General features: G+C 47.6%; 1 protein-coding gene across 1 annotated transcript in view; it reads left to right on the top strand.

Moving 5' to 3' along the window:
- Positions 1 to 16,980, top strand: part of PRKCH (protein kinase C eta) — a 119,858-nt gene extending 102,878 nt beyond the window's left edge. Inside the window, exons 13-14 of the mRNA XM_075503792.1 lie at positions 14,297 to 14,440; positions 15,931 to 16,980. Coding sequence (XP_075359907.1) covers positions 14,297 to 14,440; positions 15,931 to 16,077 — 291 coding nt within the window. The 3' untranslated portion in view covers positions 16,078 to 16,980. The remainder of the gene's footprint in view (positions 1 to 14,296; positions 14,441 to 15,930) is intronic.
- The last annotated feature ends 8,262 nt before the right edge of the window (positions 16,981 to 25,242 follow it).

Here is a 25,242-nt window from a genome sequence, read left to right as displayed (position 1 = left end):
CACTGCTGTGTTTACCTCCAACAAAAAGTGAACTCGAGCTCCCTGATTTACAGCTGTGGCTGCTTTCTAACTCATGGTATTAAGAGCTCTGGAACATCAGAGCACTCAACTACTGCAGTGACATAAATGATTATAAGTAATTACATGGCATAATAATAATAACCAAAATACGTCCTTAGGACCTCATTTAGGTCACTGGGTGTTCCTGGCGTGTTTTTGAGCACTGGTACCAAGGGAAACAAAAACAACCTCAGTGCCCCGGGGACCTTGTTTAGAATTGAAAGCAGAAATACTTGTGCTCTAGAAAAAAAGTATTTTTAATCTATTTCCCTTTTTAATGTTTTTTTTGTCCTTGATATTTTCCCTGAAGAGCTGGGGAAAGGGTAGAGCAGAGCTAAATCCGTGTAAATCAGCAGGATTTTGCTGGAGTCAATACTCCCAGAGGAGGGAAGTAGAAAATCTCACTCGTGTACCCTGCCCCGTCTGAGTGTGTCCCTGGGAAATTTAGGTATTGATGGTTCAAATCAGGAGGAGAGGACTCAAACTGAGGTCTCCCCTGCTTGTGTGAGCAAGTCGAACTGGGCATGGATTTGCCTGTGGGAGTAAAAAAAGTGCAGGAAAGGAGAATTGCTGCTGAATGGATTCAGACCACTTCAGCTCATTCTAAACTTAAGTTTTGCTTTGATTTTGATTCCCCCAAAAAAAGGTTTCTCTGTAGCCCTACGTGAATGCAGTCACAAGGAGTTTATGCCAGAGGAGCTATTGGGTTTGCGTCTGTAAAAGAAATTCTTTCAAATACTCTTTGCCATCAGCTGACAGGGTAGTCACCAGCGTCTGATGATGAAGACTGTGAAAGAGAAACTTTGTGAGCATGCAGAGAGCAGAGACTGCCGCACCGTTATCTTCTACGGTGAGACTGCAGCTGGAGTTTGCTTTGTTACAGCATGTCGATGTTCTGAATTTGTACATTGTCACTAGCAAAAAGTGCTTGAGCAAAGAGGGTGGCTTTCCAGGCAGCGAGAGGCTTTGGGATTCAGCTGTGAACTGCGAAATGAAATACAATCCTCTCGTTTCTCATAAGCGGGGTGGTATTTTGGCAGCATGTTTCGCTCACTTCATGTATGACTTTCTCAAATGCAATTCCATCACGCTGTCTTGCTAACAGTCAGGCTTAATTGGAGGGGAGAATGAAGGGACACAGTGAAAACAGGGTCTCAAAAGTCGATGGTGTAATGGGAAGCAAATTCACAGGGAAAGCTGCAGGGATTTTCCTTTCAAAGTCTGGTTTCAAATGAGGAGAGAAGGGCTAAGCCTATTGCATTGCTCCATGGACTGATGATCTGAAGTAGCAATGGTTGGCCCAAAGGCTTGGAAACTTGGATGAGCAATTGCAGCTTAGGTGTTTTCACTCTGAGCCAGGTAACAGCAGGGGCTAGAAAGCAGCATCTCCCCGGGAAGTGTTAGCATTGCTCTGCCTTCTGTACCCTGGAATTCTGAACTCCTGGCAAGGCTGAGGCTGCTGAATCCAAGGGTGTCTCTTGGCATAATGTGAGCTCTGAAACACCTAGCTGAAATGCTCCTCCCAAAAGTGAGGCTTGGGCAGCCTTGCCTGTAGCTGGATATTTTGGGGACATAAATGAAACTAAAGCCTGTTCTCCCTTCAACTGGTTAAAAACATGTATTTTGAAGAAAACATGACCAGAGTTAAGAGACTGGGCAAAAATGGTTATGTCCCACTCCAAGTGGTTTTCATGTGAAAAATAAACACCAGACAAGAAAAGGGGAAGGTGCAGAGGAAATTGGCTGTGGTTTTAGCAGCCTGCACTCCCGCCCAGCGCAGGTGGAACAGCACAGGGGAATCCAAATGCCGGTGGATTTGTTCGAAGAGTGAGAGGGATTGAAAGGTGAGGGAGCTCAGCTGAGAGCAAGCGTGACCCGTATCTCCGAGAAAAATGATGTCAGCAATACAGTGCCAAGGATGCAAAAGAAAAACTTGAAGTTGATCTGTTTTTCTAGAGAACAATAGCCTGGAAGTGACGCTGACTCAAAAGGCAAATACTCTGGTTTAGTGTACTCTTTGCTGCTTTGTGTCACTGAGTTCACTTCCCCGCTCCGGATACGCTGGTGCTCTCTGCACCCCGACAACCCCACTAAAGTCTAACACACACACCCCACCACCTCCCCATCCTCCTTTAGACTTTGGTCTTGCAGACTTGCTTAACCCTTGCATTGCCAGGTTAACATCAAGGGGCTGTCATGTCTGGGAATTAGTGCTTTGGACTCAGCCGCAGCGATAATGATGCTCTGTGGGTCAGCAGAGCCAGGTCCTGCTCTGATGACCTGTTTTATGGACTTATTTTTGGCTGTCAGAGCACAAGGTGAGGGAGTTGGGATTTCCTTCCCAGCTTCTGCCAGCAGCCAGGAGGGAGCGTGCATGGCCCTCGGGAGCAGCCGGAGGGGCAATGGTAAAATGTGCCACAGTTTAAATCCCCTTTGCCTCCAGACAGGCTTGAAGCCTGATCTAGAAGTCAAAAAAGCCATGATCTAGAAAGGAAAAGCCTCTTCCCCCGTTCCTGTGAGCCCATGTCACAGACTGAAACCCAGAAACTAGGGCTTTTCAATTAGTTCCTTAGGTTTTTTGGCTTGTTTGTACAGCCAACACACAGCGATATTCAATACCGAGGGCTCACCAGCGGTGTAACTTATCCCCCTTTGCTAGGAGGCAGCATACGCAGGTTTTTCTGGAGAACAAGAAAAGGGCTCAGGAATGTTGCAGTGCAGACAGCAGCCAGCCACTTCATCTTCAGCGGGAGAGAGGTATGGGGGCCCTTCCACAACAGCTCGGCCAATTTTCATCTTGTTAATTAAAAAAGCCACTCAAAAATTTTCTACAGAAGTTTGTCATTCCTTTGCTGCCCAGAAGAGCAAATATGAGGCCGCCTTAGGTCCCCCAGTCACTCAGCTAACCATCAGACACAAGAGACTTCCCCACAAGGTACTATAATGAGTAGTGTGTTGCTCCACCAGCAATTTCTCTTGAGTTGATGGGGAGAAGCCTGTGGCTTCTTCTTTCAAAATGTGGCCCAATTCTACCTTAAAACAAGAGGTTAAGTTAGAGGGCACTAGCGGTGAACTGTAGAAATGCTTTGTGTGTCCATAGGCATACGTAGAATTAAGTTAGGTAGCAGTTTGGAAAGCGTGTGTATGTATGTTAGGGTTTTCTTCTTCCCTAAATTTGCAGGTGATACTAGATGAGGAAAAACTAAATCTGAAGGGTAGCCTCCTCTGCCTCTCCTTCAGTGAAAATGAGCCCATCGTTTCTCAGGAATTCTGAGTGACGGCTCCTAATGAGAGAGAAATTTGATTATTATGTTTGTGTGTGTGTGAGTTAAATCCAGGGCTCCCTGGGGAGTACCCGGTTCGGGTGGTTATTTCTTGCCATTCCAAAGAAAGTCTGAGGAACTTCTAACGTCCGTGTGGTCAGAGCACAGGGCAGTCCAGTCTGGCTGGATGCAGGATAACAGCTCCAGCAGAGCCCTTGGAGACTCAGGCTGTGCTGCATGCACTTACCATAATGGGCTGAGAAGGAAGAAGATTGGAGAGATACAGAAAAGAAATTTCCCTAGGGCACTCCACCCAGGCCCAGCTGAAGGAGAGAAAGCAAAGTGAACACTGAGCTGTGCTGCAGGAGGAGTAAACTACCCATCTTAGGGGGATGCCACCACGGTTGCCCAAACCCTCGGTGAGGACCCCCTTTGCGTGTGCTGTGGCTTATTTTCAGAAAGGCTTTCTGGACGGCGAGTGCTCCGTGCTGAACCGGACTGGCCCCACCACTGTAAGCAACTTGAAAATGCCATTAATGAGGAGAGGAGGCAGAGGGCCAGGGTTTTTACAGCAGAAAGACGTAGAGGCAGATTTTTAATGTAATCAAAGCAAACAGCCTGCTGTGACAGAGGAGTGGAGAGGAAAGGGCTGGTTTCAGACTGCTGGCAAGGACATCTAAGCTCAGGAGAGATGTGGATGGTCCAAGCTGCCTACTGCTGCAGCTGCTCGCCCCTACCATCAGCGCGGAAGGTGAGGTCTTCTGAACGTTGGAGAAGTTTATTCTCTTCATACACTGCACTTGCTCGGGGTCCAACACCCCTGGATCCTGGGAGGTCAGAAGTAGCTGTCATCAGCTCAGATACCACAGTAGGTGTCTGCATCCTCCCTGCACGCTACAGCAAGCAACGCGACTCAAAATACCTGGGCTGTGCTTTGCTTGGCACATCCAAGCGCGATGCGTATGTGCCTCCCACTGCCTTTGTGCCTTGCCTTTTCCCTAAGCCCTGGGCGGTCAGTTTGGCCACTGTGTGAGCTAGACCAAACCCCCCTGTTTGTGCTCCCCAGGCCTCTCCTGGACTCTTACAAGGTGTGAAACGAGGCAGCCATATGCTGGTGGTGCAAGGTTGCCTATGTTTCCTTTATGTCACTCTGCACAAGGCATATGTCTCTCCTTTGCACTTGCATCCTACAGATCCAGGCCAGGTTCTTTCTTTCCAACAGACAGAAAAAGGCAGAAAATCTGTTTCATGTGCAGTGCTGGAACAGCCCGAATGAACTTGTTTCTGAATGAACCAGATGCCGGGAGTATTTTTCTAGACAAAGATTAAAAGGAAAAGGAACAACACAATGGTGGCCCACTGAAATCAAAGAGGGAACTAGATGAGCTCATTGCTTTATCCTCAGAGCTGAGGAGCCTGCTAACAAAGGCAGATATTAAAAATGCCTTCAAATATGCCAATAAATTATCCTCTTTGGCATCTCTTCAGAGTTGGCAGGCTCCATAAATCCTCTTGCACAGTTTGATTAAGCTTTGGCTGTCAGAGTCAGGCCAATATTTGAATCTCTCTGTGAAACTCTATGCGGGATCTGTGTAAACGTTTTTTTTCTTTATTTTGTGTTTTAGAAATGCTTTCATCTTGCATTTCCTGGTTGGCTCCGGAGCCTCTGCAGCAAAAGCAGGACTCCGGGGCCTGTCATTTCCCAGCTGGGAAGGAGTTCTGCAGTTTTAAATGATCTCTCGTCTAGACCATTTTTGCCATAAGCGCACACTGGTGAAGTGACAAGGCTGTGCTCCACCGCAGATTGCCGCCTTACCTCTTTTGCCTGAGCATGGATATCCATCTCTGTAACATGCTGCCTCTTATTCTTTGCCTCCTAATTCTCGAACAGCAAACAGCTTTCCCCAGTGATGTTAATCTCTTCTGTCGATCGATCACACCCCTTTCTGATGTGCTCCTCTTCCCCACAGTAATAGTCCCATGCTTCTGAATAATTAACTGTGAAAGAAAACTAAAGCTGTCTCTATATAGCTTGCCAAGGCCAAATTAATCTTGAAGTAGTCATTAGATCTTTTACCTTTCCAATAGGCTGAAATTAGCTTCTTGTTTAAGTCTGTGGTGTGCAGGCTCAGATTTGCTTCATAACAAAAGCTCCTAACCTAACCCTGCCTGTTGTAATGTCAGGTGTGACTCATCCTCCTCTTTCCTGCCAGGGATGGGAAAAAAAGTGAAGGAGCAGTCATTGTGTGGACTTGGTCTTCCCCCTCTTCTTTTTCTGCTTGCTCCTAGGTGCTCGGGAAGAAGCGATTCCCGTGGCCGAGCCTAAGACTTGTTGCTTGGGCTCCCTTCTCAGCTCTGCCACAGTTAAACAGTGCGATTATAGACCCTCAAAGGCGTTTTGGTGAAGTCCATTAAAATCCAATGTCGGGGGAAGGCCCAAGGATTCCCTTGAGAACCTGGGCGTGACCTGGAGATGGAAATGATGGCTGGATGGTGGGACCAGCTCCTGCTGTGCAGCCCCCAGGGTGGGGGCCAGCCCATCTAACTGGGAGGTCTCAGCACCGCTACAGGGGTGACAAATCTCTGACTGTCCGAGCTATTCAGGGCTGTAGGTCTTACTCGTCCTTCCAGCTTTGAACTTTCTGACCTGCTGTGTCTTTTCAGGAACTTTAAAATTAAAAGAATCGAAATATAACCAAGACCACAAAAAAGCTCCTTTGAAGTATTTTCCTGTGATTTTTTTTTTTTTTTCTTAATTGGCCTTTACAAGTTTGTCTGGGGCACTTTAGTCCTCTTTGTACTTGACCCTATGTAAATAGGCCACCCAGGGTTGTGTAATAGTCTTGTCAAGAGGAACTGGGAATCTATCAGAAAAGGATTAATTGTTTTCCCATGCAACCCTAGGGAGATTTTACCACTGCTTAAAACAAGAATGGGATCATGCCCCCAGTCTGTTAATAAGTGCGATGCTCATTCCCCCTCCATGTTTGTGTTACTCTGATTGATGTATTGATTTAGTAACTGACCTGCCTATCCCCATGTTGTACCTATAATCCAGTTGGGGTAATTTAAAAACAGCAGCCGCAGTTTGGTACTGCCTGAGCAGCCTGTGCAGCTGGTGACCCACGTGGGAACTGGGGTTGACTCATCAGTTCTGAAAACACAGATTTCTGGAGTGACATCTTGACCAAAACCTATGTTAAATATTCCATATATCTAATGACTAAAGTTAATTTCTGTTTATTATTATTTATTACACGAGTACTAAAGGCAGAAGTGTCAAAAACGGCTAGCTATCGTCAGGGGCCAATATGCATTTGATACTTGTGGCCTTTTCATTCTGCATTGGTGTTGATGAGTTATTTGTTGACGAGTGGGGAGAGGCAGGGAAACAGGTAGATTTCAGCACAGCAGGGAAGTTTGCAGCTATTCAGACAACATTTAATTCCCATATTTTGGGCCAAGTTCTCTCCTGGTGATAGTCAGCAAAGTTACATCAGTTTACACCACCAGGAGACTTGGAGCCAGATGTGCCTATCCCACACGTGAGTTGCTCTCTCTACCTTGGTTTATTTTGCTAATCTCTCTTGCTCAGCACTGTTTGCAATACAGTTAATCCCTCGTGTTCCCTTGAGCTTTGTCTGGGCAGCATCGAGCAGCCATTTCTGCACTAGGGGAAAGTGAGATCAAATTTATCTGCTTAATATCCACTGCACTGACATTTTGTCCTTCTGGCCTGCGGCTGGTGCATTAAACATGTGACTGCTGTCATGCTTAGTGTTACAGTCTTCTGGCTTTTAGGAGCACAGCTGAAGACTGGTTTTTACCTCCCTTCCCATTCCTTTTTTATCTGGAAAAGGAAATAACTGAGATCTCGCACTCTCTGTCTTCCTCCCCGTGCCCCCCTTAAAATGCTTTCAAGGCAGTCTTGTACTTCTGAGCCCTGGCACTGCACTCACTGGACCTTCTCTGCACTGAAGGATTTCACCTGCTCACAGTTTTCTGTAGCCAGGACCCCAGCATGGGGGTAGAAGCACCCTCTGCATGCATGGGTCATATTCTGGCTCAGCACCACGATGAATTGCGCTGGTACGAATCAGGGCTTTTAGCAATCGATCCTGCTGTGTGTAGGGTAGGAAGCTGAAACGGCACGTGGCCTCTAACGGCTGCAGTCAAAGCAAATCCACAGTGTAAAATAGAGGTAGCGCTCGAGAGAGCCGCAATGACTCCAAGTCCTATTCTCAGCAGCACGATCCTCACTGAAGGTCAGTAGGACTCGGGCTCCCAAGCGCCTGGCTCACACCCACGGCCGAATTGCTGCAGTTTAAGTTACCCGGCACCAGCTGAGCTGCCGTAAGTACGAGGACTTCCATGGGAGAGCTCTTGGAACATCCTGCTCCCAGGGCCCTGGAGCTTCAGCTGAGGCCATTTAGTGCAATCAGGCCGTGCTGACTCCCTCGCCCCCCCGTTTCCCACTGGTGTGTCTGAGCTCTGGATTGCTCTTGTAAGGGGAAGCGAGATACACTTGTGAGCATCGCCCCAGCAGGACTGTGATGGAGGGTGATGGGAGCCTTGCCCAAGAGAGCAAAAGACAAGACTGGCTCAAAAGAACAGCTTTTTATTTAAAAAAAAACAGAAAGAAAGAAAAAAAGTCTCTCTGCTATGCTAGTGCCTCCTGGCTTCCCATCATTAAAAATAATACAGACATTAACAGACGGAGCCATAGAGCCATCTTTCTTCTCCTTTGTTTAGGGGTGGATGAAGGCTAATGAAACCCCAGACTGTGGGTTTGTTTGCCTTACATAATAGGCAGCCAAACTGTTTTCGGCAACTGCAGCATTCAGTCGAGAGATTCATGGAGGGAAGCCTTAATTAGAGTAATTGCTCTATTTATATAACGATTCCCTTTTGTCTGAGATCAAATAGATCTTTGAGAAATCTTATTTCCTTTCGAGTTAATTTCTGCCCTGTTAGTTTAGTTCATGAATCTTAATGAAGACGAGCGCGTTGGGTATCTCCCGATCTCCCTGCTCTCCTTCATTGCTAGAGTGGAGACTGTGGGGCGTTAATCTCCTGTGCTGCTGCTGCTGCTTTTCGCTTTGGCAGCAACATGGGAGGAACGCCAACAGGCAGGAAATGTTAATATCATGAACAGGGAAATCTTTCTTTCCTTTAACAGAAGGGGTTGGGGCTGACTATTGCATGGGCACAGTCCTGAACAGGGGCCCGTTGAGGCACGTGGAAGCTGTGATGGAGAGGAGGTGGGACCGAGGGTCTGCCATCGGATTTGCGATGGGCTGCCCTTGAGCTCCTGGCAAAATAAAGTGATGCATTTCTCTGGGCCCCAGGTCCCTGCGTGGAAGATGGGGGAGAGTCTCCATCTCTGTCATGCGCTTGCATTTGAAAGATGAGCTGCTCAGGGGCACGGGCTTTCTCTGACAAGGTAAATGCGCCCTGCCCAGGGCAACAGATCCCTGAAGGGAGCTGGTGCGTCTAAGACTTTCTTTAATACAAGAAAAAACGATTTCTTCCTTGTCCAGATGGCTGTCAATGTGAAGGGAATGGCTGAGCAGAAAGTTGTATTCCCGTTCCTGAAGTGCACTACTCCTGTGGTCTGGGCTTGTTCAGTTTCTTAGAACGTGTTGCAATTTCATGTAATCTACTCATGTGATATTACTCATGAAATTGATTATCCTGATGCAAACAGCGCATACATGAGTGACGTATAAACTTACCAGGCATTCCAGTATTGAGAAAGTGAACTTGTAAATTCAAGGAAATTAATGCTTGGAAACATCTGTTTTGTGCAAACATCCTTTCACCAACTTCCAGGCCATTCGACTGATTTGCAAACTTAGCCTCTTGAGACAGAAGTTGCAACGCTGCATGTGAGCAGCACCAGAGCAGCCCAGTACAGCCTTGCCCAGCAGACTGGGAGACCTGGATCCCTTCCCAGCAGGGTCCGAGCCATGCAGGGGGTGAGGGAGGACGGGCGCGGGTCCCCTGCTCTCCCTCACCTGCTCACAGCTTGAGCTCCCAGGGCTGACGCAAATTTTTCCTCATGGTTGGCACTGCTATGTCTGCATTTTTTCCTTGTAACTTCACGGGCCCTCCGTGGACTAATCTCCAGTTTTTAACTTCTTGTCATGGCTTGCTGCATTTTCTTTCAGTAAATGTTTGCAAATGATTTTGTGAAGTCATGTTTTTGGCTCATTCCAGCTGCTGATTTTGGCTGCGATGCTGCTGAGAGGGTTAGCTGAGGTCAGCGAGAGCCTCGCTCAGGTTTGCTGCTCGACAAACTGGTGTAGCCCAAAGGGACCCAGTCTGAGGATGCTCCCAAGGGGCTCTTTACACCAGGAATGGGATAATTCCCCATGGCTGGATGTGATCACAGAGCAAGGGCTTGATGGCTTGGTTCAAGTTTAAGATTGGAAGTCCTGCTATTGGTTTTGGTGAGAGGCATCTTGGATTTGGGTGATTACGTGTTTCTTTTTGCTCAGGATCATTTCTGGTTTGCCTTGTTGTCGTTACTGTTGAATTTTTTTCTGTGTTTCTTCACCGGGCTCTGTGTGCCAGAAGTTGAGATTCATGCTGGATTCTGGATTATCATGCAAAATTAGAGATACTCAATAAACATTAGGAGATTTTGCCACAAAAAACTTTCTGCTGAACATCATCTCTCATCACCTGCAAAAACATTGGAGGGTTGTACTTGGAAGGACATTTAGGGCTGTCCAACTTGCGAAGCAAGAGTCCAACTCTGGCCTTCCCATGGATGCCAGGAACAGCCAACACTTCGTAAGACATTTTCCAGCTGTTTCTGAATGCAGCCGAAGGGATCAGATGAAAGATAAGCTGCACTTCCGAAAACCTTTCCCCTGCACAGCCTGGATGTGCGCAGACGGCGGGCAGCGTCCGTGTGCTCTGGGCACGCAGCTTTCCCCCTCCTGCTGCTGTTTGGTTCAGAAGTGCTTCTTACATGGTCAGAGACAGGGGTATGGGCTCCAGCTGCTTATTTCAGAGTTGAAGGCTGGGCTTCTAATTAAGTTCCTCAGAAATCCCAAGTTCTTTGTTTGCTTTGCTAGAAGTGCCATCAGATAGCAGAGGCGGCATGAGACAGGCTGTCAGATGCTACCCTATTGCAGCAGAGAAATGTCAGTACTGCCTAAGGCAGAGAGAGAGAAAGAGCTTTCAGGGGCTTTTGAGTCTTTGAGAGGTCATCATAGTCTTGTTTTTTCCTGACATACTGGACAATACAAACTAAAACGTCATCTACTTCTTTGTCAGTGCATTAATTTCTGGTGACTTCAAATAGTTTTTGAGAGGGTTAGTTATTCATTTGAGTGGAAACTGGCTTCAAAATTTTAATCTTTTAATTTTATATACTTCTTACAGTAAGGCAGGTCACTCCGTTCCAGTGCAAAGCATGGGTACTGTCTCTGTTGGGGTCACGGTCTGCACACCTGCTTTTCAGCCCCGTTGTCAAATAAAGACTGGAGCTGCTTCCCAGAGAAAACACCCCACCTTCACCAGGCTGCGACGGACCGGCTGTTTCCAAAATTCACCAGCAGATTTTATGTAAGGGAAGAGCAGCAATGGCCAATCTCTCATTTTCTGTCACAGCCCCTGGGTGTGGAGGCGTGTGTACATCCACAGGCTGAGTAACCTGCAGGAATGCTGCGGCTGCCCAAATACAGGAACGTATTTCAGGTACTGCAGGATGATGTTTAAAGAAAACATTTTCAGTGCCGGTTCCCATGCACAGATGCAATTGAGAGGTCTCAGCGCAGCGTACAATACGTTTATCAGGGATGTAAGTTAACGATAAGAGACCGACCATCCTTTGAAATGATATTCCACCCTTTTGTTGGAGCAGATCAGTATGAGTTTGACTGCCATGAAAGGGAGGCCTCTTCACGCTGCGTTGATACTCTTTTTAGAGTGCATGACTTACATTCACTTTCAAGGTCCTGCTAGCCTATGTTGGGGGGTTGCAGTAGCTGGGAAACAAGCTTAGAGAAACCTGTCCAGAGTGGTTTATGGTGCTGGTGGATCACTCCAGCCCTTGGTACCCGTGTGCTTCAAAGCCCTGTTTTTACAGACCAAGAGAGGCAGCAGCACTGAGCTCATGCCTGACAGCTGGGGAAGGTGCTGTTTGATCAGGTGTCCCATGGGTCAGCTCGCTCCTGTCGGAGGCAAGGATTAATTCAGAGGGGTCTTGTGGCAGCCCGGCGTTGCTCTCAGCAGCCAGCCGGGGGGTCGTGTTCCGGCAGTGGGTGAATTTGAAGCCTTTGCTCTCCTCCTGCCTCCTTTGAGCACCCAACACGGGGTAGACAGTGCCTAGAGTTACCCAGGACCTGCAGAAGTTTCTCAATCTGCGGGTCCAATGCACAAATCGGAGCTGGCCGGTCGAATTTGAACAGTCATTTTGTTTTGAATGTTAAGTTTTGCTTTTTCAGAGCTCAAAACAGCCCACCTCAAGGGATGGCCCTTGGCTAATCCTCATTGTCCTTATAAAAAGGATGTTTTAAACAACCAGGAATGCATTTATATTGGCTCTCAGCTTGTTGCATTGGATGCCTTCACTTGGTGCAATTTTGGCATCATGTGGAATAAAGCAAGCAAATAGGAATGTAAACACACTTTTATATCCCAGGGCTCTGAACTGGTCTGGGAATGGGCGGTCCAGTTTAGGTTTTGGTCTTATATGGTTGAGCATGAATGGGAACCCAAGCAAAGCATGTTACCAGTGCTTTTCAGTGATTATCTGCTTTCATGATTTTTTTTTTCCCCTCCAGATTTAGCAGAAGCTTCCTGGTGTAACGGAGGCGGTGGTAGGTCAAGAGCCAGGATACGTGGGACTTACTCCCAGCTCTCCTTCTCTCCTCTTTGTCTTGTCTTTTTGGACTGTTTTGGTCTATACCACTTCCAGCACCAGCAAGCTCTGATCTTGTTTGAGCTTTCTAGGTGTTCCAGCAATGCAAATAAGAGCTAGTGAGGTGCAGATATCCATCTATGGGGACAAAGAAGCCGGGCAGGGAATTTCTAGAGAAAGATGGGGCTGCCAGGAGACTTCTGGCCTCTTTTGCAAACCAAAGTAGTTTTAGTTTAAGACTTGCAAAGGCTTGTCTGAACCAGGTCTCTGAGAGCTTTTGGCTTGACCCATTTATGGTTTGGAAACCAAGCTGTTGTCTGGAGATCAGTATCCCACAGAAATTTTGGGGCAGAGTCTCTTGGGAAACAAATAGTGTTTGGGTTCTGATGGTAGCAAGGGAGAAAAACAGGTCGAAAGGGTTGGGGAGTCAGAGAAGTTGTGCTTGTCCTTGGGCCTGACCATGGAAATGCTGCATAACAAAAGGCTGAAGAATCCAGAGCGAGCATGGGAAGACCCCAGCTGCAGAGAGCCATGTCGGCTTCGCTCCTGTCCTGGTGACTGCTCTTGCAAATCTGGGTGCGCTCAGCAGCACTTTCTACTGATGTTTTGAGGTGGGATGGTGGAAAACAGTTCTGCTGTAGCAGAATCCCGTGGCAGCACATGTCCTTGAAGGGCTCAGGAGGTCGGGCAGGAGCTTGCATTTTTGTGCTAATGTCAGCAGAGTTTGGGGTCCTGCAAGGTCTCAGCTGCAGCTGCCCCATCTACTTTGGCTCTGAAGCCCCCTCAGGATGTGGTATTGGGGAGACTTCTAAAATAAATCTGGCAGTTGTCTGTCTTCTCCCCATCTTCTCTCTAGGTAAGGAATGACTAGACCTTTTATCCGCTCGTCCTAGGAGAATTTGTACCTTCTGAAAAGCTCCTACAGTCAGAATGAAGTTGGTCTCACTGCACCTCCCCTTCTTTTCATTTCCCCATTGCTGAGATGCAGCAGACTTGGTCATTCCCGAAACAGTGACCGATTGTCTGGTTTGGCTGGTTCAGCTATTTGCTAAACATAATGCTCTTTCATCTTCGAGGAAATCGTCTGGACACCTCCACCAGAGTGGAGCTTGCTTTATGCTGCTGTTTCAATAGGCAAATAAAAGCAGCTATTTTCCCAGTTTAAACATAACCTCATTTCTCTAATGAATTAGAAATACTTGAGGGGAGGGGAAAGATTGGTTTTTACTGAATTTTTAAGAACTATAATCCTAAATTAACAAGCCAACTAGCTCTTTTCCTGCCTGGGGAAAGGATTCCCCTCCTCCCCCAATATTTTCCTTCCCCTTAAGAAATATCTGCAGCACTCACACTTCATCATTCTTGTCGGGACCTAAGGGCACCCACAGGGCCCTCTCGCACTGTGCGCATGATGTGCGGCTTTTCTCATTGCTCCCTGGCAAATCAGGGCACTTTGGCTGAGGTTTGAGATTTCTTTTCACTGGTAGCAGAGTGAAAATGTTACCAAAAGAAATCCTCTTTTAGAGTTTCACCATCGAGAGAGGAGATGGTCACCTGTCTGCTCTCATCTGCTCAGGGTTTGTGGGGCTCTAAAAGCCAGTGCCTTGCTCATGTTCCTCTGTTTCCTGAGATGACAGGAAGGAAAGCGTAGGCTTCTGGCTGCGCTTCAGCAGGCTGAGGTTTAGGAAAAAGACACAGCTCAGGACTGACTCCAGTCCAAAGCCTGGCTGGCTGGTGAGCAGCGTTTGAGAGCGAGCTTGTATTCTTGAGAAATTAATACAGAAATAAATAACCATCAAAACCACTGTGCAACATTTATAATGTTGCAAACGATGCAATTCAACTTTCTTTTCTTATTGTGGTAACCTAGGATTTGACCAAAAGAAAAGGGACCAAGGAGAAATACACCCTGACTTCTTCCTCTAGAGAATGAGTCAAGTTCCTTGCATGCGGTTCCAGTACAATGAAATTGAGAAGTCTGGCCAGCAACTGGGTTCAACAGGAAAGCTGAGGACAAGCTTTTGTGCGCCTGCTATTAGGTCCCTCTCCCATGGCCCTGCCGGATGGGAGGAAACAAACAGCCCTTTTTGTTTTGCAGTTCATGACAAAGAACCCCAACATGCGGCTGGGCAGCCCTGGGCTGGGCGGCGAGAGCGCGATTCTGCGGCACCCCTACTTCAAAGATCTGGACTGGGACCTGCTGAACCAGCGTCAAATGGAGCCACCGTTCAGGCCCCGAATTGTATGTGGGAAGGAGCGTGGCGGAAAGGGATCCCTGGTGGTTTTTGGTTTTTGTGTTTTTTTCCTCTTCTGGGCTCTATAAGCAGGTTTATTCCCGTGAGACAGGAAAGGAGGTGAAGGAAGGGCAACCTTGACACAAAAGCCCTGGCCCAGGAGCTGGGAGATGAGGCCTTTGGTCTTGGCTTGGCTGCTGGTTGGCCACCTGATGTTGTACAGGTCACTTTTCCCCTCCATGCTGGATTTTCAAAGGCAGCTCAACCAAAAGATGCAGGTTTGTAAAAAGCAACTGCAAGCAGATTAGGCACCTAACTACCCTTTGCCTTGCCCCAGTTATAAAACGGGGTAAGTAATCCTCATCCTGCCCATCCCACCTACCCCTCCACAACGGGGCTGTCTCTCTCTTGTCTCTCTCTCTCTGTGCAGCACCCAGCACTGCATTCCCTGCTCAGGCCACTGTCAGCAGAGTGGTTCAAATGGCAGACAGGCTGCAGAGGACACGGTGCTGCTCCTTTTCCCAGTGGTGCCACATCCCTGAGGATGCTCTGTGATAGCAGAGTGCTGCTCTCCATGGAGAGCCTTTCAAAGGTTCTCTGTGGCTTCCTTGCCTTTGAAATTGTTGCCTGGAGTGGCTTTGTCTCATGCTGTGGTCACTCTGCAAGCTCTTAGTGGCAATGTGGCCCAGTCCTGCTCCGTGAAGATCACGGGGTGCAGGATCAGGCACTTGGGGGAGCTGTGGCAGCTCAGGATCAGGCTCTTGAGTTGTTTCTTGACCTGAATCAAAAGCTAAGGGAGCCTCCTCAATCCGCCATGAGCTGGACAGGATCTGGGAACATTACACCATTAGACTTCATTGTCAATAAAACATCTTGTTCTGGATGCAGGAAAAACACACGCCTTGTCAAAATGTGCCACAAACCCGGTTTGTGTGTGTGCATTGTAAACAGTCCCACTTTGTGGCACGCATCAAGGAATCCAGCACCTGGAGGCAAGCCATTTGTCTTCCCATGGCCCAGTAATTCATTATTGTGCAAGTTTAATGGCTCGCACGTAGAGGAGTGTACCACCCCCCCCAAAACCCAGCTGAGACACTCTACAGATAAGGAGGGCCTGTGTGGAGTCAGCTAATTGGAAACACGGCTGATAACTGCTTCGAATGGCTGGGTCTGGGCTGCCACTTGAGGAAAGGAACTGATTTATGTGCCCTGCCCTGCCGTGTCCGGGCAGGCAACCCATCAAGAGGTGGTGTCAGTTAATTCAGAGAGGGGTTTCCCTGTCAGAAGCCTGCAGAGGCTCTAAAAGGCTTTGCACTGTAAGAGGCTCTGGGGGGGCACTCAGCTGCTCCCAGTCCAACCCCAGAAAAAGCTTTCAGTAAGCTCAGCCTGGGTTATGGAGGTGATGGTTCACTGCACTCAGAATAAAGACGCAGAGCGAGTATCAAGCAGATGATGTGTATTTTTGACATCTCTTTCCTTTGTCTTTTCCATTTGACAGAAATCCAAAGATGACGTGAGCAACTTTGATCCAGATTTTATAAAAGAGGAGCCCATTCTGACTCCTATTGAAGAAGGAATTCTTCCGATGATAAACCAAGATGAATTTAGAAACTTTTCATTCACAAGCCCAGAACTGCAGCAATAGCTACGGCTCTGAGGAAGGGCTGCTGAGAGGACTGGGGGGAAATGAAATGAAAACCAAGTTTACCAGAAATTTCATTCTCAAGGAGTAACAGTGCACTGACTTTAAGCGATACAGCAGCACCACTGTCAATGTTACCTTAATGTGAAATTGAAACCTTCCTGTGTTTGTAGGGTTTATGCAGCTCTTGGATCAAATATTGACAGGGAACAAACATATTGTAAATAGCTTTGATGCAGACAGAGAATTGAATGCTGAGCTCGTTGGCTCAGCCTCAGCGTCACCGCTTGCAGAGGGTTCGAGGAGTCAGCATGAGCATGAAACAAGTGTGTTGCAGCTCTGAGCCAAACAGACTTGTTACAATTCTGATTGTTTGCAAGACTATTTTGAGGAGTCCCAGCACTGTCTGGCGTTTTGGAGCCGTGATCCAGCATCCCATGGCCTGACTGACCCAGATGTTCCTCCTGACTTTACCTGTTTCCGCAGTATTTATTTCTTTCCGAAGGACAAATGGCTGTCTTTGCCACTGTTTGGGTTTCCATGTGAAATATTTCATTGTGCTGACTAGCAGAAGGAAAAAACAAATGCCCTGTGCCCCACACAGATTCTTCCAAATCAAAGGGAAGTCACGTGCTCGTAGTGTTTTACTGTTTGTGCGATATGAAAAGTTTTAGTGTTTGCATTCTGTGAAATGCCTTTTTACATCATGCATCTTCAATGCTCCTTTCTTTGCCTCCCAGCTGTTTTCAACTATAATGTAACTTGTAAAACTTTACTGTTTATTGGGCCCATTCTATTTAATTATGCTATACAGAGCCCCTTTTGTGGGTTTAGTGCCTCATTAAAATTTTGATCCAAAGTGGTAGCGCTTAAATTATTTGTAGCATCGTTGCGATGGGAGCCGCAGAGCTGGCAAACTGCTTGAAAGCAGAGTCATCGACCAACAGGTGACACAAAAGGACAACTTTCTCCCATGAGAACGATAAACCTTGTCTAAAACAGGGTGACTTGGTTTGGTTTGGATTTATGGGCTTATTATTCACAGGGAACTTCTTATCTGTTGCAGCCTCAAGCCTCTACTACAGGCAGACTGAGACAATTTTTCAGTGCAGTTTGTAGAAACCAGACACACTAGGAGATGGTTCTGTGCTTTCCCTGCTCTTCTGGAAGTTGGATGATTTTTCTGTAGCTCCTTGGCACACCTTTGCACTCCTTGCTGGGCTTGAAGCTGTATGTCAGGATTATAGCCTCTTCCTTGGGCAGATAGGAATTACTGGAGAAGGAGAAGGATTTCTAACCTCTTGCAAAACTGATCATGTTTGTATAGGGCTATTCACATGCTTTAACTTGAGAGAAGGGTGAGGTGCAGCAGAGGAACAATTCTGCACAGACCTTCCACCACTGCAACTGTGAGGTGACACGTGGGAGCAGAAGCCTTCGTCAAGGAAATTACACAGGTACAGCCCCCGTTACAGCACAGACCCACCAGTATGTACGTGCTCACCTGCTGTGAGTCCAAGTTAGAAATAAGAAATCAAAGCTGAGCTCTCCACACAAGTGCTACCCCTTCCCACCCAAGCCCTCTCTACTTGACTGAGTCCCTTTTACTTCTACCCCTAAACCATCAGCTGAACTGTTTGACAGGTGGGGCAGAGGTTCAGTTACCCTTGGACTCTTCTTGCCTTTGTGCTTGTGTGTTATACCAGTTCTCCCTCTTTCTTTCCTGCATCTCCTCTTTCATGTAAGCACAGCTTCATCCTCTGGTCTTCCCTCCCTTCCATTGGCACCTTCTGGCCACATTGCAACCGGCCAGCCTCTCGTCCCTTTCCTGGTCTATAGATATCCAGCTCCTTCAAAGTGGGGCAAAAGAGGAGGAAAGACAGGTTGTATAGTGTAAGTGGGAGAAGGAAGAGCGGATATCCAGAAAAATGATCCAAGAACCAGTTGTGCAGGCTAGCTTGAATTGCTTTCCCATTTAGGAAGAAACGGTACAGGGATGAATGCATTTGCATGAGGAGGCCACCGTGGCATCTTATTCACGTGTGAATTAAGCATAGTGTTCACTCGTCTGGTGCAGACATGACCCCAGGCAAATCCTCACTCGGTTTCCCACTTGGTTTCCCAGCATTATGACTGCAGCAACGCTCACCTGGCAAGGGGTAAGTGCAGCTAAGCTGGCCACCGAGAGTGGGAGCACCAGAACTTTCTATGAATTTTGTGTTGACAGCTTTTTAACTCTCCCACTGTTGAGGATTATGAACGACCTCTCCTTCCCTGGAGATCAGTAAGTGATACACTTCTTTGCCAGCATGTTGGTGTCATCCCAGGTTTTCATTGGTTGTCTTATTCCTTGTGGCTCTGGAGACCTTCTGGACTGATTCCAGTTGTCTTCAACATCAAAACGTGATCCCGTCTCCGTGGCCCCAGGATCAGAGCAGCTTTGCTTACACCAGTGACTGTATGAAGAATGTGGAATATTCACCTTTGGAGACTTTTACTGGTGTAGCAATACCCACCTACCTGTGTCCTGAAAGCTTGGGGAATGGAAACTAAGATACCTCTGTAGGTGCTCCATTAGGATTTTTGTGAACTGTAAATCAGAAAGCTTGTAGATCTCTAGAAGATGTAAAATGGTGTCTAAGGCCACCCTGGGGAGCAGGAAAAGCTCCTGCCCTGGCCAGCCAGTACCTGCTTTGGCCCAGGGCTCGTTGGCTTGGTGGGGCAGGGATCAACTATCAAAGGGAGATTCTTCCCCAGCTTCACTTTTCATTGATTTCAAGTGGTGTCAGGGCCACTCCACCCTACCATCACCCTTCCTGCAAAGCACATGCGTAGATCTGTGTTTGGACCAGAAGCCCGATGTTCTGCTATCAAGTAATTTCCTTGATTTTCACAATTTCACCTGGGTCTTGCTTCATAATTTACTGCAGCTCTTCCCCTCCATTGCCTTCCTGGAACTGGAATGTCTACGTAATGATTTCAGCCACTCGAGTCAGCAAATCCTGAGTCAGCCACGTTTGGCCAAGATCCCTGAACTCTCCCATGCTTTTTACGAGGAGCTGCCATTTCAGTCGTGTTCCCTCCAGACTCTGTCGGCAGTATGGATGGAGATCAGCTCAATAGAAAGTATCTATGCAATAGCTTTGCTTTTGAAAAAGCTGAATTAGTGTTTACACTGCCATTGAATATGTAAAGCAATATTGATTTTTTTTAAAACAAAGCAGGGATACAAAAAAAGAAAGAGTTTTTCCATGAGCTAGCTTGCCAGCTCTTTTGGCTTCATTGCTTGCCTGAGTGGATGCAAGATGGTTTTAGTCTATTAATTTGGTCCTGGCTTTAGGAGTATATTAAGCTGGCAGCCACGGGTTTGTAAGGTTTGAAGCATAAAATGCTTGTATTTGCTCCAGTGTGAAAACTGGCAATAGAGCAAATTATAATTAGTTCCCTTTGCACTGCTTTTAGTGCTTGCATGAAAAGGGAAGGTCCCTTTGATGTCTCTAAATTTGTGGTCTGTGCAATCCTTTCATTTTCAAAGAGGTTCATGAAATTTAGCTATAAAATTCAGTGGCCTACATCTCATTCAAGGCCTTTGAAAGTTGAGGGTAAGAAGCAGATGGTCTAGAATGAATAGATGAAAATCATCTCGCATCTACTCAGGCTGGCTGTGCTGCCAAAGACATCATTTTTAATACTACTGCTTGATAAGCAATGGAAAAAAAAAAAAATCTCACAGACTCCAAGTGCCTAAGGGATTTTAATGTTAAAAACGCAATTCGAACTGCTGGATGAAGATGCTTTGAATGCGTTCTCAAAGACTGGCACAGGTTCCTTACTCCTTGTGAAGTCCTGAATGGTTTACAACAGTGGTTTCCCTTGAAGCTGCGTGCTCCTCCTGCAGAAGCTGCTGTTTCTCCAGTTGGATGTGAGAGAGGCTCCAGTGGCCGTGGTATGAGGACTTGATTAGCAATACCCAGAGCCAGGAGAAATGAAGAGGAAAACGTGTCTGGGATCATCTGCTCTGTCCCTCGGCCAGAAAGTAGAGAGCCATTCGCTGCTGCCTGCTCTCTGTTGGTTTGTTCAGCTGTTCGAGTGTGTGGTCAGGAGGTTCCTGCTCCTCCCCAGGGAGACCATTTCACAGCTTTTACAACTCTTGCTGTTAAGTACATTTCCTGATATTTGGAAATGACGTGAATGAGATGAAAATCTGTCTTATCATGCCATTAGGATTCTCATTGGAAGCTGCAAGTCAGGGTTTGTATTACTAAATATATACAGGGCTGCCAAACCGAAGCATTCAAAAATGATGAGTCAGGTTGTCTGAAAATCATGGCTCACTCAGAAATCAAGAGCTTCCCAAAATAATAAATGTCGAAGTCTTTTTGTGTTTTGGGTTTTTTTTTTTAACATCTGGATTATGAATATTTCGGATTCTGACTTGCACTTCTTCTCCACATCAATAGTAGCTGGAATGTCATGTAATTATAACTCTTTTAGATGAAAGCTGGGGTCCACGAATTGATGTGAAGCCAGGCATTGGAGCTTGGAGGGAAAACGCCGAACACCAGGAGATCGGTGGTAAAACTGTGAGAACAGAGGGCATGGATTTTATGTATTTTTCCACCTCTTCCTATTCTTCGTGTATAGTCACCACAGTGCAGTCCCTTGCCTCCCTGTCTCAAAACGCATGTAACAGGGCATACAGCACACAGGAGGCACAGGAGTGAAAAAAGAGAAGAGGAAGGCTGGGGAAGGCGTTTACATGCTGTATAGTTGCTGTGCGTAGGGCTTGTTCAGCAGCATTTCTGAACTCGTGCATCAGTCCTTGCACAAGCCTGTCATCTTTTGCCTCCTGCGGCCCGTGCTGCCGTTCCCCTCCCGCCCGGCTGCCCGTCCTGCCCTCCCCTGGGCACAGCACTCTGCATCGCTCCTCGGGCCGTCATCGGCTGGAAGTGTCCTGCTGATGGAGCCCAGCCTGTAGGAAGAACAGGAGGTTAAAAAGCGTGGAGGAAGGATAAGTTGTGTTGGCGATTGGCTACCTGGGTGCCTTCTGGTCCTGAACAAGGTGGTGGGGACGCTGATACAGCCAGTGTCCCAGTGATGTCCGTATATGACTAGAAGCTGTGGGAGAAGGCCTGGCTATCTCCCCTCTCATGCCTTGTATTAGAAGCTAGGAAAGAGAGGGGACAGGATGGTGTCCTCTAAAAAATGGGGTCACAACTCTGGGCTGTGACCAAGAGGGCAGAGTATATTTTGGAAGTACCTAAGGACACTTGGAGGCAACTAGTGAAGACATCCGAGAAGGTCACCCTTTCATCTCTGCCCCCGTCCACGCTGCGAAGGCAGATGCCTTTGCCTCGATGAGGGTGGTTTGATTGAGGAGACTTGGGGACCACAGGTCTCGGGGATGGTGGGAGTTAGAAGCTGTTGTGGCAAAAGGCTGGCGGGCAGAGTTGCCGAGGAACATCCCCGAACCCCTTCATCCCAAGAAGGAAGCTTGACATGAGCTTGGGTCAGACAGAGACAGAGGCTTCGCTGCATGGGCTCCCACAGGTTATATGTCAGTGTGAAGGCTTTAGCCCTGAAACAGTTTTAACTTGCCTGTGGGGTTAGCTCTCCTGCTTCACCTCTGAGCTCCCACGGCTGTTGTTGGCAACAGGTCTTATAAAAGTGGAGATGAGAGATTTTAGCAGTGAGTTCAGGATTGCTCAAAACTAGTGACTCAGTTCCTCCAGTGCTTCCTTCCCCCCTCCTTCAAGAGAGGGCTTTATTCATCACCTGGTTTCTCACCATTCTCACCATTTCCAAACATTTAACATGGACTGGGGTCAGAGCCTCAGTTTTTCTGCAACAGTGAGAATTAAAACTGTGTTTCTTCTTAAATGAAACCTGTTTCACCTTCATCTCACTTGATTCCAGGAACAAGATCTCAAGATCTTCAAACCACTGCAACAACAGCAACACCACCACCGTAGACACCACGTATGCCAAGATAGAAGAACATTGCAAGAGTTGTCAATGGAGCCATTTTTGGAGACTAGCCAAGGTGTGCTGTGGTTGGAATGGGAGTGAGAGGCAATTTTATATATCTTCATCTTATCTGCGTCTAGACTCAGATGGGAAACAGTTCCAGGCCTCCTAGTCATTACAAGCCTGTCTGCTGCCCAAAGATACCTTCTGGACAAAAGTCTTTCTTTTCCCAAATGCAGAGTCTAGAAGGGTGTTAAGAACATTTATTAGAGTTTGGTGCTAACCACAGATTTCTTCTGAACTGAGACACAGCATCATGGTCATCCCAAGAACTGGGCCGTTGGGTTTGCAAATGCCAGCAAGACTCTGGCCGATGTCCCCTCTAGGTTCTGGGATGTCGGTGCCTCCCAAACTTGGAAGTGAAGGCAGCACCATCGGTAGCTCAAACCTTCTGACTTGAGGCAGGAAGGCAGTGTTACAGGTGAGTAAGTATTTCACCTAGAGCTGAGTCACCATTATTTTTAAGCTCTGTGGACACACTCCAGGGCTGGAGCTTAAGTATTGTTATCTGATAGACGTATCTGAACGTGTTGCTCTCCTTGGGGCAACCTTTCTGTTTGCCGCTTCTCAGGCCCTTTATTCTCGCTCGTCGCTAACCCTTTCTCCAAGGGGAAGGCAGGGTGGTGGTTTTGTTCAGCTGGGTGCTTCTGCCGCTTCCCTGGACGCTGGAGAAAACCTGCCCCCAACTGCCTAAGGAAGCTGGTCAAGTGAGCCATATATCACAGGATAATGTTCCTTTTCAAATGCTAATCTCAGTAGCTTAAAACTCAATTTTAACTGGGGGGAAAAAGGCAAGTGTGACCTTTAAACCTGCTCAGCTAGGCCTGGACTTCTAGCAAAATCCTTCCACTTGTGGGAACCTTCATTACCGAGTTTCACCGGGGCTCCCTGCAGACCCATGAAAATTGCCATGTAGAGCCTGGCTCTAAATTACACCCTGGCAATCGGAGACTGTCTTTTGTTTTTGCTTCTAATGAGCAAGAATTTCCCCTGCCAGCTCTAATCTGTTACCCTGACTCCTTTAATTTTCCTTGCACTGCAACAATTTACCATGGCCCCGAGCCTCCTGCCCGTGGCAGGCACTTCCCTCACACACGCGGAGGGGAGCTCTGCTGGTGCCGATCTGGTGAAGATGTTGTAACCCAAAATGGGGCTGTCTCTCAGCTATTCTGGTGGAGCCCGGTAATTTGTCTGAGATGGAAAATCCCCACACTGCAATCAGTGCCTGGGACACTGGAGTGGAAAATGACAAAATTATAACATGGCTCATCTCCCCATGGTGGATTACTCTGTGTCTGCATATAGACCTATCGGCGTTGGTCTGGACCAGCCGGCACGACCGTAAAGGTACTCTGGGCCTCTGTTTTGGCTCTGTAGCCTCTATATTTGGTTCAACATAGAGGAAGCAAAGCACCCATGGTCATGCTAACAACAGAGGTTTGTTAGACATGGGTGATCCTCGGTTCTTCTGAAAGCATCTTGGGCAAGAAGCCGGTGACCTTCTCTTGTCTCTCATTTAGCCAGGTCCAAGCAGAGGGGCTGGGAGGGATGGGTGGATATTCTCGCCTCCCAGCAGGAAGGGACGTGCCTCCTGGGCCAGAGGGAGGTCTCTGGGGGCCTGTTGATGGTGGCCACATTTTGAAGGTGACCTCATGTAGGTGTCTCTCAGTTTTGGTGGAGCATGAGTATGTCCTGGAGACTCCCGAGCACTAACAAATGGCTTAGGAGCCCCCAGCAGCAACTGGAGTCCAACAGCGGGCCGCTGGCCCATGGCATCCTGCTTTGGAGGCTGGTTCCTAGGCAGAGACAAGGCATGAGCAAGGAGATGCCTGGAGCTACCCAGACCTGGAGTGAAAGCCTAAATGCAGCAAGCTTATTAGTGCTCAGCTGGACTGGAAGATGCACATGAGGTCACTCAGGGACTTGGCCTTAGTCCTCCACCCACCTGTGTCCTCAGGCTGGGGCCATGATGAGCAACTCGTAGGGGAGTGGAGCCTGCCTGCTGTGCAGGACCTTGCAGCTGGGCATGGTGACCGCAGAAAAGGCAGCCCGTACAGCTGGTTGCTAGAATCAGGAAACTTCTTTCAGACGATATCTAAATAAGCGTCCTCACTGAGAATCGGCGGTTGAAGCTGTTGTTTGTGCCAAGACCCTTCTTGCTCCCAGCCCTTCCCACTGGGCACTGCTGCCCGTGAGCTGGTTGCTTGCGGGGCAATGACCAGAGGCAGCAAGAGCCCTGCGCCGATTTAGGGTCATCAGGCAAAGGTCACACAGGCAACACCTATGTTTCTAAATCTTAGTGTCCACATAGAAGCAGGACTCTGCAGCTTATTTTTATTACCATCATAAAGTAAATCCGGCAGCTTTCTGAGATGGGGTACAAGATAAGCCTGCAACAAACCCAAGTACACAAGTAATTTTCTTTTAATTGCTGTTCTAGGGCAGTAGAAATGAAAAGCCATGTGTCCAAGGGTATACACGCCCCATCCCCTGATTAGATACATATAATGAGATGGAAAGCTAATCTATCATATTTAGAATCAGTCAATTAGAGGGTTAGGGCTATAGATGCATTTAGCTTTAGCATTAGAGAGATATTTAACCCACATGCCATACTTAGTCATTACCATGCTAAGTGATAGTAGATGCAGGTCACTCTATATATGGGCCGTAGTAATCAGCTTGAAGTATTACTAATTAAGCCTTTTCACCTTTGGGCTCCCTTGCATGCAACCACGCATAAAGTGGGCCATCGAGGTCGTGGTGAGATGCTCTTTAAAACCCAGCACCCATGGTGTATTGTGGAGAGGAGTGATTTGGCTTTCTAGTTCAGCCTCTGCTGCGTGGAGAGAGTTGTAAACAGGCAGCTCTCTTTCTCTATCAGATGCTTTGCTTAGTCGCCAGCAAAATAAGCAATGGCAGATGCCAGCCAGGCACTGCTAGCCCTCTGGTTGCCCTGCTGCCTGCCCGCCCGCCCGCCTGGTGTTATTTAAAGCCCGTGGACCATCCAGGTGAATAAACCACATCAAAGCGAGCGTGGCTCTGGCATCTCCCTCCTGGCAATCCTCACTCTCGTTTTTGGAGGAAGTCAATGAAAGCTACAAATGCTGTAGTTACTCTGGAAAGCGGCTTATGCGATTA

The sequence above is a fragment of the Mycteria americana genome, chromosome 5 (assembly GCF_035582795.1).
Source record: "Mycteria americana isolate JAX WOST 10 ecotype Jacksonville Zoo and Gardens chromosome 5, USCA_MyAme_1.0, whole genome shotgun sequence".
Lineage (NCBI taxonomy): Eukaryota > Metazoa > Chordata > Aves > Ciconiiformes > Ciconiidae > Mycteria > Mycteria americana.
Note: the sequence above shows the minus strand (reverse complement) of the source record. Positions and strands in the feature narration are given on the sequence as shown.